The sequence below is a fragment of the Nannobrachium achirus genome, assembly GCF_963921795.1.
Source record: "Nannobrachium achirus genome assembly, chromosome: 16".
NCBI classification, from domain to species: domain Eukaryota; kingdom Metazoa; phylum Chordata; class Actinopteri; order Myctophiformes; family Myctophidae; genus Nannobrachium; species Nannobrachium achirus.
In genome coordinates, this window is record NC_137823.1 from 14,006,722 (window position 1) to 14,021,891 (window position 15,170).

Below are 15,170 nucleotides of genomic sequence, written 5' to 3' on the forward strand. Positions count from 1 at the left end.
TCACTACAGAGGACAACTATATTTCACTGAGTCCAGAGGACCACTATATTTCACTGAGTCCAGAGGGCCACTATATTTCCACACTCACTACAGAGGGCCACTATTTTCAACACTCACTCCAGAGGACCACTATATTTCACTGAGTCCAGAGGGCCACTATATTTCCACACTCACTCCAGAGGGCCACTATATTTCACTGAGTCCAGAGGGCCACTATATTTCCACACTCACAACAGAGGGCCACTATATTTCAACACTCACTCCAGAGGGTCACTATATTTCCACACTCACTCCATCAGGCAGAAAGCTCTGATCTCCATTTTTGAACTGTTCTGGTAAAGAATTGCAAAAATAGCCGATCTACAAGCTCAAAACGTGTCATTTTGAGCTTGTAGGTCTGCCATTTTTGAATTATGAATCCTGAAAAGGATTTTTCTTTTAATTTCAAATGCACTTGGTTATACTTATGTTAACTTTATGAACTTATACTCCAAGTCATTCAATTCATCAAAAATCTTGTCTTCCAGTCTGTCCAGTTGTCAGTTAGCTGATAAGAACATGAGGGGAATGATGTCACCCAACTCACAAGACCTCAGGTGAGTCTTCACTTTCACACATCGTCTGTCTGTTGTAGTACGAAGACCTCACCATAGATCCGCATCACTTCACCCTCTGTTTGTCTGTCTGTCTGTCTGTCTGTCTGTCTGTCTGTCTGTCTGTCTGTCTGTCTGTCTCAGGTGTCCTACCCCAGGCTGTGACGGATCTGGACATATTACTGGGAACTACGCCTCACACAGGAGGTACGCACATGTGCACGCATGCACACAACTCACACACACAAACACAAAAACACACGCACGCACGCACGCACGCTCACACACACGCACACACGCCTATGTTTTGAAAGACAGAGTGTTGTAGCTTTCTGTCGTCATAGAAGGCCTGAGCTTGGACTGATCAAGCTGTGAATCGTGGTGCAGTGACGCTCACAGACACACAGGGCAGAATGTGTGCACATTTCAGAATGCACGTTCAAATACTAGACTAAATAGAAGAGTCACACGCTTCATATACGTAATTATATGGCTAGAGTATTTTACTTCTATATTATGGATATTAATATTAATACACTGTTGTCTTATCGTCCTTCAGTCTGTCAGGCTGTCCACGAGCTAAGAAGAGTGGGATTAAAATATTACACAGCAAAGAAGACAAAGACGACCAGGAGCCAATCAGGTGAGAGCAGTCAGGTACTGAGCCAATCAGATGAGAGCAGTCAGATACTGAGCCAATTAGGTGAGAGAATTTAGGATACTGAGCCAATTAGGTGAGAGCAGTCAGGGTACTGAGGCAATCAGGTGAGAGCAGTCAGCTACTGAGCCAATTAGGTGAGAGCATTCAGGATACTGAACCAATCATGTGAGAGTAGTCAGGATACTGAGCCAATCACGCGAGAGCATTCAGGGTACTGTGCCAATCAGGTCAGAGCAGTCGGAGAACTGAGCCAGTTGAGAGCAGTCAGTCAAGGTACGGGTACGGTTGTAGCGCCTTTATCCGAGCTTTAACATGCATCACAGTCACACACATAAACACACATTCATGCAGAAACCATTTCAAGGCACCAACCTGCTCATCAGGAGCAGTTATAAGGGTTCAATGTATTGCTCAAGGACACTTTGACAACAACCCAGAGGGAGGCAGCTTGGGGGGTTGAACCGGGAACAAGCTCACACTCCAAGTGACCCTAACCCTAACCCATGACTCAATGTTTCAACGTGTTTCTTGTGCACAGTAAAAAGATGAAGCATTTAGTGAGTCCTGGTCATCTTGAGTGTGAGGTCCCTTCCTGAGAGAGGCAGAGGGAGGTTGTCTGTCTTCTTGTGCATTATCTTGCCTATACCAGCACCTCCAGCTCTGCCTGAATGTACCGGTCTATGTACTGTATATACAGTATATTGTTGTTGTCGAGTGGAAACCTAGTATGTACAAAACCGTTCGTTTTGTATTCATCATTTAAAAATGATTTAAACTAGTGGTTTCTGCCCGACACTGACAACTGACATAACTGTGAGTCGCTCGTCTAAGCTCGCTTAGCGGTGCCTCTCATGGATCAAGTCACCTTCAGGCGGCACACCGCCGATGGTGAAAATGAATGCTCCTTTTTTAATGTGACTGGTTGTCCAATCATACTGTGACATACGTATAACTCATAAAACACCAATGCTTGCGAAACAGTGGTCTATATTAAACAGATGACTGTTCTCTACCAGTGGTCCGGGGACCACCAGTGGTCCTTGAGGTGGTTCCAGGTGGCCCCCAGCTAAATGATGCCAAGTTGGTAACCAAATGGACCCTTATAGTGAACTCCTGCAGAGAGCGTAAAATTAAACACTCTCAAGAAAGGTTTTACGATGTCAAGTGTTAAAATAAATTATTGCTGCTTAACATACCCTGCCAAGCCCGAGGAACCCGAGAATTTTGGGATGTCCCTCCCTGCCACGCCCGAGGAACCCGAGAATGGCCGCCATTTTGAATTTTTTTTTTTTTTTTCTTCATTTTTTCATTTTTTTTTTTTTTTTTTTTTGGACCCCAAAAACGTTAGTAGGCATGATAGCGATGCTTGTTTAACCCCCATACAACCCCCATACAACTCAGGTAGCAGACCTCCAAGCTCACAACAGTGTAAAACATAGTGGCTGCTATCTCATGAATGCCTGAACGGATTTCCATTCGGATTCTTTTGTTTGAAAGCTGTGAGCAATGTGGACACACGTGGTGCATTATCTAGGCATGGGTGTGCATGATCCGTGCACTATGAATTACATGGAAGTCTATGGAGACAGTTTGGCAGGATTGGAGTACGAAGGTATTGTTAAATGGCAGCAAATGAGTTAATTTACAAGAAGTCTACACAATTAAATGCAGAAGAAATGTTATTTTGATCAACGTCTGTAATCTCTGCTATCTCTCCTATGTGGCACCAACACAGCATGGACGTAATCGTCTTTATCCAACGACAACAACCTTTGGGTCTGAGAGGCAAAGATCTCATCAAATAATGGTCCGCGGCTCGATCGCCAAATAAATAATGGACCTTGATATGAAAATGGTTGAAGACCACTGATCTATAACGCAGCAACCCCCCATCTCCCCTTCCCCCCCAGGTGTCCGGTTCCGGGCTGCGACGGCCAGGGTCACGTGACGGGGAAGTACGCGTCGCACCGCAGCGCGTCGGGCTGCCCCCTGGCGGCCAAGAGGCAGAAGGACGGCTACGTGAACGGCTCGCCGCCGGCGTGGAAGAGCGGCAAGACGGACGGCATGAGCTGCCCCACCCCCGGCTGCGACGGATCGGGACACGTCAGCGGCACCTTCCTCACTCACAGGAGGTCAGTGGGTGGGGGAAGCACTTACGTTTTTATTACTTAAAGGCCCGCTGACACGCACTGAAATTATAATAGTATGATACAGTATGTCTCGTGGTCTCTCTGAAAACGGTTTGAAATAGTCTGAAACTCATGTCACAGTGTAATCTGCCCCTCGCCCCCCAACAACAGCTGACCAGTACAGTAAGCAGTCTAAGTACAGTCAATTAATTTGATTGGCTTATAATTGCGCATTCCCACAATGACATCATCAAAATATTAACGCATATTTTAAGATGACTTTTTAAAGTGACAGTACCCCTTTAGGTGACAGTACCCCTTTAAGTACATTACCGCAAATGTAGAAATACTCTGTGACAAGTGAGAGTTCGGAATTCAAAATGTACTTGAGTAAAAATACGAAAGTATTGGCATCAAAATATACTTAAAGTACCAAATTTCTAAGTACTAAATGTTTGAAAATAGCCTGTGAAAGCCACAGCCAATCAGCGACATGCCACAGACCCATGTGAGTGAGTGTTACACCAAATGTGTTACTTGCAACATTTTTGTGACCTGCCTTCATGGATGGAATGGGAGGGAAGAACTGAACTTAAGTCGATAGGTAACAAAATGTTGCGTGACTCACTCACGGACATCAGCTGGACATTTTCAATCCAACTGAGAACTGACGGTCGCAATAAAGACCAAGTCGATACTGAATGATAATGGTGCGTTTATATAAATGGCAAATGGTGCATTTATATAGCGCCTTTATCTAAGGCTCATTACAGAGATTGTGCATTATATTCACCCATTCACACACACACACACACAGACACACACACACACACACACACACACACACACACACACACACACACACACACACACACACACACACACTTTCATACACCGATGGCAGAGGAAACCATGCAAGACACCAACCTGCTCACTGTGAGCAACTAGGGGTTCAGAGTCTTGCTCAAGGACTCTTCGACAACTCTACACCTTACCTCCATGAAGTTGGCACCCATTATAATGAAACATGAATAAAAATGGTGTCATTCTTTAGCGCTGGATTTGTGCTGAATTGTGCCGTACATTTTATAATTTGTGCTGGTATCATTTCTTTTAGATATTTTACACAACACCACTGTACTGCTGCTATGTTCTACTGCCTAATACTGCTGTTCTTCATCGCCCTCTGTAGGGCACAACTCTGAGCCTGAGCCACTGTCGTCACCATAATGATGTTGGTTTGTGTTCCAGTCTGTCTGGATGCCCTCGAGCCACGTCTGCTATGAAGAAGTCCAGGATGACTGGGGTGGAGATGTTGACAATCAAACAGCGAGCCAGCCGAGGTAAACCTCCATCTGATGCTGCCTCTCATCACTCAATGGATGCGTTCCAATCAGTTCCTCTCACGGTTAAACTACATTCAGTGTCGCTCATGTCGCTGTGTAAACTCTCCTTCCAGGCATAGAAAACGACGAAGAAATCAAACAGCTGGATGAAGAAATCAAAGATTTAAACGAGTCGAACAATCAAGTGGAATCGGACATGATCAAACTGAGGACTCAAGTAAGCTGCTTGTCTGTCCCATGCACACTGTCTCCGTCTCTACTGTCTTCATGTTGTCTGTCTCCACCTCTCAACTCAGTCTTTTTCGTGCCAAGTTTGAAAGAAACCAGTGTTACACATCCTTTAACTAAGGACAACTTTGTTTTTTTACAACAAGGGTTCATATTTTAGATAGTCATTAGAGAAAAGAAGAGTGTTAAAATGTTTTCATTTACTTCTTTCTATTGTTTTAGTGATTTTAATGATTTTGATTTGCATGCATGCCCCCAGGTTGGTAGGCATGCATGCAAGTGAAGTAAATGAAAACATTTTAACACTAATCTTTTCTTTTTCTCTAATTACAATCTAAAATATGAACAGGGAAGTACGCGTGTCATTTGAACCACTTTAACCATTATTTTATGCTTTAACTATAAAAAAAGGAGATATACAAGCTCACCAGACAGACTGTGAACTTGTATTTCTGCTATTTATCAATAGCTAAAGCATACAATAATTGCAGGTCTTATGACCATATACTGTATGTAATTTAGACTGCATCTTTTATATAGACCGATGTCAGGCCATTTTTTACTTGGCATCCAATCGTACATTGAAGCTATAGTGTGTATAGCTTCAATGTACAGATTATTCATGTTTTGATATGGCCTATTAATGATGATGTATTGACATATTACCATGTGCTGTCCTTACTTATTGTAAATAACTCTGGGCAAATGCCTAAATTGTAAATGTGTAACACGAATAGTAGTAATACAAAGAAAAAAAGTGACCCTGTGAGCTTGTATATCTGCTATTTTTCAATTGCTAAAGTATATAATAATTAAGGGTTCACCCTCCACCTTGGGCCCTAGTAACCCAGTCCCACTTCCACCCCCTCCCACCTTGTGACGCCCCTGTGTGTCTGTGCCCTTGTCTGTCTGTGTGTGTGTGTGTGTGTGTGTGTGCGTGCGTGCGTGCGTGCGTGTGTGTGTGCGTGCGTGTCAGATCACCACCATGGAGAGCAGTCTGAAGTCCATCGAGGAGGAGAACAAGGTGATGGAGCAGCAGAACGACTCTCTGCTCCACGAGCTGGCCAACCTGAGCCAGACGCTCATCAACAGCCTGGCCAACATCCAGCTGCCTCATATGGTACTGTCTGTCTGTGTGTCTGTCTGTCTGTCTGTCTGTCCCCACCATTTTATCGTCGTTGTCGGGTGAAAACCTTGTATGTCCAAAACAGTTTGTTTTGCATTTATCATTTTAAAAATGATTTCAATATTTTTTTTTTTGAAAACAGCCGATCTACAAGCACACAACGCCTCGCACCGCGAGGCGTTGTGTGCTTGTAGATCGGCTGTTTTCACTACTTTTGTGCGACGGTCTTGTATGATGAGGCAGGGCTTTACTTTGCGAAAGAACGTACACATTTGAAACTTGGAGATACAAGGTTTCCACCCGACAACGACGTTATGTCTGTAGTTTACAAGAGCGGGCTGTGAGGTGTGTTCGCTCTCAAGCCCTGTCCACGCCAATGATTCGGAGTGTAAACGAGTTGCAAGTTGCGATCGAATCCCAAAACGTTGCCGATCTGCAATGGGTCCAATCACACAAGTATTGGCAAAGTAAAAGTACAAAGGTATTGGTATCAAAATGTAGCCTACTTAAAGTATCAAAAGTAAAAAAAGTAGGTAGAATGTGCCATTTCAAGTTGTCAAATGTAGCAGCATAATCTTAATATAGCCGATCTACTGTACAAGCTCACAATGCGTTGGGCTGAAGTGGTTGTATGTTTTGTAATAATAATACAAATCTACAAAGTAACTACAGGTAGTATCTAAAGTTTTCAAATAAATATAGTGGAGTAAAAGTACAATATTTGGATCCAAGATGTAGTGAAGTAAAAGTATATGTAATTGGTAATACATTGTACTTAAGTGCAGTACTTAGATGAATCTACTTAGTTCCTTTACACCACTCAATTCAGGTGCAATTCAGGCCGCTGTTATTTCTTCCCTGCAACAGCCAACAACGCACTGCGAATCCCGAATCCCGAACCGTTGGTGTGGACTGCAAATGTAACTGAGTCTGACACAATTGTGCGAGTAACAAAGTCTGTGTGAACAAATTCCAACTATAAATGTAATAAATGTAATGCTCATATGTTTGTTTTGGCTGTTCATCTGTGTGTGTGCATGTGTGTGTGTGTGTGTGTGTGTGTGTGTGTGTGTGTGCGTGCGTGCGTGCGTGCGTGCGTGCGTGCGTGCGTGCGTGCGTGCGTGTGTGTGTTTCAACGCCACACACATTTTATTCACAGAATGACCACAAACCACCTCAACTCCTCAAACCAACCAAACCGCTTTGCCTTTTTCAGTTTGACCAACATGCTGCTGATACATTGTGTGACCTTTGACCTTTCAGTTTGACCAACATGCTGCTGTTACATTGTGTGACTGTGTCCATGGTTCTGTTGTGTAGAGAGACGACTGGGCCTGATTGGTTAATCCCCCAGCCAATAAGACGCAGCAGATAAATCATTGATCCTATAGCCAATAAACAGTGTTATTTGATATATAAGTGACATATCTCCAGTTGAGAACATCTCTATTTTAATTAATGTGTGCAGCACTTCATACTAAAACAAACAAAACGAGAAAAAAAAGTCTTAACAAGTCTTTTCATCTTGTTTTATATATTGTTTCCTTTACAATAAGAACCAATCCTACAAAGTGCTGAAGGTTTTCTTTTATTTGTGTTAGGGTTAGGGTTAGGGTCACCCCCAAGTGTTTCCAAAAGGTAAGCTTAATCTTAGATAAATCGTAAATTTAGTTTGCTATAATTATTCCCAGCTTTCTTGAGCAAAATAGAGATTCAAAAGCTGAATTACAGCAAGCATAGCAGGTGGTCTGCCAGTGAAGGGGCACGGGTTCAATTCCCAGGAGCGACTCCGGTTTAATCAGGTGTCAGTGTTCACTGGGTGGGACGCTAGCTGGGGATTGTGAGCTTTGTTGCTACACTAGTGACACATACTGGTTGGTGTGAGCACTTGTTCAAAAGGGAGTGGAACTAGGACAAACAACTGAGGCAGAGAGCTCAGGACACATGGAGAGATATTGACAATAACAAAATGTTCAATTGAAGTTGAAACAACCCGTTAAGACAACTGATGAGGTGTTACTCCCCGTAGCTAGAGCTGTGGTTCAAAACAACAACAACAACAACATTGCAGGTATATTCACTTACCTATCACCTCACTCAGGTACACTTCACAGGGTTCAAGCCCACTTCTTGTCGGCAAGAGACGCTTGCCGCCAATAAAGCCGTCGGGACCTGTTGATGAAGAACTGGACAGTCATTTGCCGTCCTTGCTAGGAGTCGGCAGTGCTGAGGGGATATATACTCCACTGTACTGTGTACCTCTATAGTCTGCTACAGGTTCAGAAGCACGCCTAAAATAGCTAGGGACATTTTCCCGTCGCCAATTTGAACTAGATGTCATTTTCTCAATCTCAGCTCGATTCTTATACCAATTGATCAACTCCAAAGCTAGTGCTAATGCTAATGCTCTGTGTTCATGTTGTTTACCTCCAAACTGAGAGTGTTGCCAGATTCTGTGAGTGAAACAGGCGACCAGGTTTATGAAAACAAGCCTAAAAGAAGCAGCAAGTTTCATCAGCTATTTAAAACAAAAAAAGAAAAGAAAGCAATGTCAAATAAGCAACTACACTTCAGAAACAAGACCAAACTAAATATTGGACATTTACAGGCTACTTTAAAGTAAATCAAGCCCACAGTCACTTATAATAAGCAAACCTGGCAATGCACTGGCACACACAAATCAGCGTAAGATCAATGTTCTTTCGGCCGACTACAGTTTGTGCTTAGTCTGTGCTGCCAGATAAATGCCACAGACTGCCGGTCTGAGGGAGTTGGAAAAAGTCCCTTGTAGTCTGTTTGGTGGAGAGATACCTTCAGAGTGTGTTGCAGAGGTCTGGGTCTCCCGTGGTCTATAGCAGTGATTCTCAAAGTGGATTCTGGGTTCCTTTAGGCATTTGGTTCCATTTGTACACTGTCAGAGTGAAGGGGAGACCTTCACATTTCAAAGTTTGAGAACCACTGGTCTATAGTGTCTATTGTAGAGTGTGTAGCAGACTAATAGATTCTCTGTACACCCTCTCTCTGTAGAGACCCCTGGCCCAGAAACTCGGCCCTGTAAAGCATAGCTGCTGTGTACAGATGACCCACAGAGTACAGAAACACTGCCCTGTAAACAGAGTAAGACGCGCCTCAATCCTTTACCCTTTTGCACCTTTATCCAATGACCCTTCTTTTCTGCACCTCCCCTCCTCCTTTCCCCCACTATGCTGTCACTACATCACAACTATACACTTATAATTAATATCTTAATAGCATATAGTGTGAAATTAACTGTTATTTCCATGATGTCACACCGTTGAAAGTAATGTAGTGGCAGAAAGGTGAAAAAGAAGACGCGTCTCATGCATATCCCCAAACCCCCAAATCGGAAACATAATAATGCTATTGTGTGCGTGTGTATTGTCAGCAGACACCAAACATAAAAGGTGACCATTATAAAACAGAATAATAAGACTGCTTCTTTACGAGGAGCAGTGTAATTATGACAATACCATGCAAAATTCCGTTTTATAATGATGAAGAAGAATTCAAGTAACTTAATCACGTGTTACTGAAATTCAACCAGCGAAATCATCAGTGCCATGATGAGGCCATCAGATGCTTCCTATGGGGCTCCCAAATGTTTACCCAAAATAGCCATGAATATATCTATGAGCTCACAACACATCACTTTATTTTTTTATTTTTTTCGTTTTCATTTATATAGTATTTTGTTTTCTCTTCTCCTTCCCAGTTGGCCCCCCACTTTGATTCCCAGTTGCCCCGCCCACAAAGCCTGCGTCCTATTGGTCCATGCCCTGCGTTTGTCTCCATCATTGGCTAATCCATTCACCCATGACCTCATCTGTATGCTTGTTTGATGTCTGTAGTGTCCCTGTAGCTCCTCCCCCTCCTCTTCCTTTACAAACCTTTATTCCTGCTGTCTTTCTGGACGATGGCCACGCTTACATGCACACCTTAACTACACATATAGGCTGCCACCGTTGGCTGCATTCAACTTACCGGCGCGCGTGCGCGTGCATCGTGAAATCAATTATTTTAATTATTGTGTTCATTCCAGTAATGTGAAATCAATTATTTGAATTAATCAAAGAAAGTTGTATTTTTTTGTGTGTGTTTTCACTACGGCCTATACTACAATCAATCGTTATCCCATTAAAGTCGGGAAAGCATAACAAATACATCGACCAGTTGTGATTTGAACATCGGTGTGCATGTAAACAACCAATCAACAGTGGGTGGTCGGCATCAGCGCCCGCACCCTAGGTGGGGTTGGAGAAAGGGCCTTTCTGTGTGGAGTTTGCATGTTCTCCCCGTGTCCCCTAGGGTAGGTACCCTCACAAAAAAAAAAACATGCAGTAATCCTGATCTCTATACTGCCTCCCCCTGGCCAGTCGGGGCACCTGATGGGATTGGAATAACGTGTTCCTTCCACGCACTACGTCCAACCGGGGGAAACTTCCCCCTGTCAGGTGATGTGAAGCGGCATGCTCACTCCTCATGCACTGAAGGAAGCATGAGCTGATCAGTTCGGGGCTCTCCCCAGGTTGGCAGAGGGAGAGTATAGCGTCCAGGATTACAGCTTAGTCAATTGTCACCGGGTGAAAAATGGGTTACAAAATCGTGGTCACTTGACGTTTGGTTGTCTAATCGCTGTCCGTGGATCTCCCCCTCCCCCTCCTCCTAGGAGCCAATGAACGAGCAGAACTTTGACTCGTACGTGAGCACGCTGACAGACATGTACACCCACCAGGAGCACTACCAGAGCCCGGAGAACAAGGCTCTGCTGGAGAACATCAAGCAGGCCGTCCAGGGCATCCAGGTCTAGATGATGATGATGATGACGGCAACCTCAAGCAAAACACGAAAAACTAAACAAAAAAAAAAACTAATCAATTACATTTGCATCAACCACGTAAGCCCTCTTTTTTTATATACGTTGTCGCTCGGTGGAAATGGCATCCTGAAGCTCGCTATTAAAGAGAAATAATAGGGGGATGCCAGGGTTAAAAGGGCACGATACCCTAGGTTGATTTTGTAGCTTGTTTTCCAGCAGAATAAAAAATAAAAACATGGCAGGCTAAGCAACACAGCAGCTGATGACAATAATCATGGTTGTGTTAGATCAGTGGTTCTCAATCTTTTCACACCGTGGCCCCCCAAAATAATCATATTTATCCATGGGGACCCCCCAAAATAATCATATTTGAGCTGGGGACCCCCCCAAATAATCATATTTATCCTGGGGACCCCCCAAAATAATCATATTTGAGCTGGGGACTCCCCCAAATAATCATATTTATCCTGGGGACCCCCCAAAATAATCATATTTGAACTGGGGACCCCCACCCTGACAAGTTGAAGCATTATTTAGTTTGACTCGGTAGATAAACATTGTGGAACTAGAAGATCTACAAACTCTAGGCTTGTAGACCTGCCATTTTTGTAATGTTTGCCTCTTTCTTATAATTTTTGACAATTTGGACAAAGGTTGACCAGTTTTTTATAGGTATAGTTTGTTGATTACTTTTGATGCAATAATGGCCTTCTTTCTTTCTTTCTTTCTTTCTTTCTTTCTTTCTTTCTTTCTTTTAGGTTTTAAAAGGTCTTAAAGGAGTAGTTCACCCCCAAAATATGTTTTCCTATCGATTACTCATGCCCTCATTGCCATAAAGACTTGAGTTCAATTATATTTTTGAGTTTTGTCACATTCCTAAAAAAATTATTTGAGAACAATATATTTACCCCCATTGTTTCCGGATGGGACCCACATGCATTTGGTCCCCATCCGGAATCAATGGTGGTAAATTTACTTATAATACATTTGTTGTCTTAGGAATGCGACAAATACAAAAATATATATATATTATTGAACTCAAGTCTGGCGTGAGTAATCAAAAGAAAACAAATTGGGGGGTGAACTACTCCTTTAAAAGTCCTTAAATTGTCACTTATACTGTAATCTGGGGACCCCGCAAAAATCTAATTAATGTTAAATGTAAGTATCCAGAGCCATGGGTGTTCCAACTCCCAAGGTGCAGGAATATAGTCAGTAGTAGAAGCACTATCCTTTATAATATAACACACATTATTCATTTGATGCTTATTACATCACAGTGTACCGTGAGGGCATACAGTATAGTGCAGGGGTCTTCAACAGGGGGTCCGGGACCCCTAGGGGGTCCTCAGAGTTACTACAGGGGGTCCTCCAAATGTTTGTGTGATAGAAACTCTTTTCCCCCCTTTTTATATGAACCACTTGAACCCTAACGTCCATATTCTGAGAACTTTAGCCAAAAATAGCAGATCTACAAGCTTGTAGATCGGCTATTTTTGGCAAACAGCTTTGGTGTAGAGGGGGAAAAGAGCAGACTAAGTACAGAGTGGAAGGTCAAGTTTATTAAGTATTGACGGTTCAAGTGGTTAAATATCTGAAAACACAAATTGACATGAATCCAAAATACACTGATGATTGTGCTGTCAAACGATGAAACTATATGGAATCTATGATAAGGTTGTGGGGGTCCCTGCTTCATCTCTCCCTCAACAAAGGGGTCCTTGGCCTGAAAACGTTGAAGACCCCTGGTATAGTGTTTAAATAGCCTGCCATGTTTTTAAACCTGAAATGGGAAACAAACTCCAAAAAAAGAGGGTGGAAAAAGTCTAATAGAGGCAGTGGATTTATTTTATAATCTTTTGCTGCTGTAAATTATCGTATTTATTTATTTATCTACTTATTTATTTATTTATTTATTTATTTATTTATTTGTCTGTCTATCAATGCCGAACGCTTTCAACTCCTTTTGCCTCTCTCTCTCTCTTTACTGACATTTGCCTTGTTTTGAAAAAAAAAAAAAAAGAAAAAGAAAATTGCCAACGTTGGTATAATGGGTTTTAAACATTCAGACATTTTTGTACATTTTCATAACGACCTAATATAATGTGACGTTACTGTTTATAGCTGCTAATGTAGCACATTCTGGTGTACCTATATGTATTTACGAAGTGTAAAGCTTGAATCATTCGTTTTCTTTATCTTCTTTATCGTCTTTTTTTAACACTTCCGGACAAACGTGTGTGTGCGTGCGTGCGTGCGCGTGTGTGTGTGTGTGACCGTCAGAGAGGTGAACTGGAATGTGAAGAGCAATCATGCGTTGGAGAAGCGTTGTTCTCTCATGGATTCATAACAGAACATGTGGTCTCTCAAGTCACACACAGACTGTCTCTCAAGTCACGGACAGACTGTCGTATTATCGTTTAAAGCAGTGGTTCTCAACCTTTTTCAGGCCGTGGCCCCCAAAATAATCATATTTGAACTGGGGACCCCCCACCCCGATGAGCACTAAGAGTTGAGGCATTATATTTTGTTTAACACGGTTCTATTGTGAAAATTTCTGCCTCTAATATTTGACATTTTGGCCAATGTTTAATTTGTCATTTTAGAGGTAATACAAAGTTCTTGAATTATCACTTTAGAAATGTACCCTGGGTAAAATTAGAATACTGTGGAACGCAATGTCTGGGCTTGAGAGACTGCAGAAGATGAGTCGGTGTGGAGATCGTTAAATGGATTGTAAAAGTTTTTTTTTCTTTTCTTTTGGTGACAAGTTAACGTTTGACAGCTCTGTCTTCAGTGTAGACATTAAATACCACTGTCTATGATCGAGTTTAAACCGACGAGACAAAATGATTTACTTACAAACACAAAGAATCTCAAAGATAACGACAAGGAAATTCCCCCTATCCCCCCAAATAGTTGTAGAGTTCTGTAGTTTAAAAAAAAAACACTATTCTGCACTTTTGAGAGAATATTTCTTTTTTTCATTCAGAGAATGACGATCAGATCGACTATTTAAAATGTAGGTAGACAATCTGTCCTTATGAACTAATGTATCATGAACCTCGACTAGCTACTAGAATGACTTATCAGCAATATTGGTATGGTAATATTAAAATCACTTGTTTAGATATGGGATGCAATCTATATAAAAATGTTTGGGTATATGCAATTTCTTATGAGTAAAAACTAGCAAAGAGCTGATAGATCTTTTTACTAAATATAAATAAATGTATTGCGTTTTTGTATAAACCTTTTAATACAATCATGTTTTAAGGATTCCAATGCGGGTGATTGGTTCCAAAAAATGAAAGAGGAGTGAACGACTCATTTATTTTGTTTGGTTCCTTCTCACGTTGGACGATCTTGCACATGGGAACAACTCGTTTAAATGCTTTGGTGATGTTTGTTGTGAACTACTGAGCGACACCAGAAAAGCTCTGAGCAGCAGACGAGGCCAGGTGACATTTTGTAGATAATGCTTTCTTTTTTTGAAAACTGCTGAATCCACAGGACATACAGGGTTTACATCACAACTCCAAATAGTATACGTGTATATGTTGCACCCGTTCGGTACAAACGTCTTTCCAACCATGCGTCGCCCCACAGCTAAGTATCAATCCTGCACATTCTCGCTCCCAGATCATAATGTACGCAGACGTAAGTCCCCCGTCTTGTCGCTTTTCAACATTTACTGGTAGTCCCGCTTCACGCGAGCGGCTATAGGCGCTAGCCGAGCGGTGCTATATCCACTTCCGCACTGATAGGCTGAAGGGCTGTCCATATTGTCTACACCGACCACCGAACATTTCGTCAGAAAGGTCCGGTTCAGCTACAAAATGAGTCATTTGCAACTTCTGAAAAGCATTACACCGAATTCGAGTTCGAAAAGCTGCACATCGGAAAGTCCGAACTCTCTGACAAAAAGTTTGGTGGTCGGAGACAGTTTGGACAGCCAGTACTCCCATCACTTGACTGAGAACAAATGACAGAAATGAGCCCTGTAAGTAACTGAAGCTAACCCCTGAGCGAGAAGCTATCGTATAGTGAGAGCCAGTGCAGAGCAGTGCGATGAGCGCCACTCGAGTTAGAATCCTAAATCACGTTGCTCTTGACAACATCATACTTCTGATGCTGACTCTTGGTCAGAAGATGCCTATAACTCGTCATCGTAGTATGACCTTCTAGGTGTAAAAATGCCTTGATGAATCAGGCGTAATTGTCTGAGCCACAATATGACGTGAAATGAC

At 42.4% G+C, this 15,170-nt stretch overlaps 1 protein-coding gene across 1 annotated transcript in view; it reads left to right on the plus strand.

The window, feature by feature from the left end:
* Positions 1 to 10,911, plus strand: part of LOC308300809 (myelin transcription factor 1-like protein) — a gene marked incomplete at both ends in the record, with an annotated part of 75,541 nt that extends 64,630 nt beyond the window's left edge. Inside the window, 9 exon segments of the mRNA XM_080744708.1 lie at positions 528 to 596; positions 738 to 800; positions 1,153 to 1,236; positions 3,165 to 3,386; positions 4,635 to 4,726; positions 4,843 to 4,946; positions 5,934 to 6,077; positions 9,111 to 9,173; positions 10,771 to 10,911. Coding sequence (XP_080600834.1) covers positions 528 to 596; positions 738 to 800; positions 1,153 to 1,236; positions 3,165 to 3,386; positions 4,635 to 4,726; positions 4,843 to 4,946; positions 5,934 to 6,077; positions 9,111 to 9,173; positions 10,771 to 10,911 — 982 coding nt within the window.
* Positions 10,912 to 15,170: the final 4,259 nt, after the last annotated feature.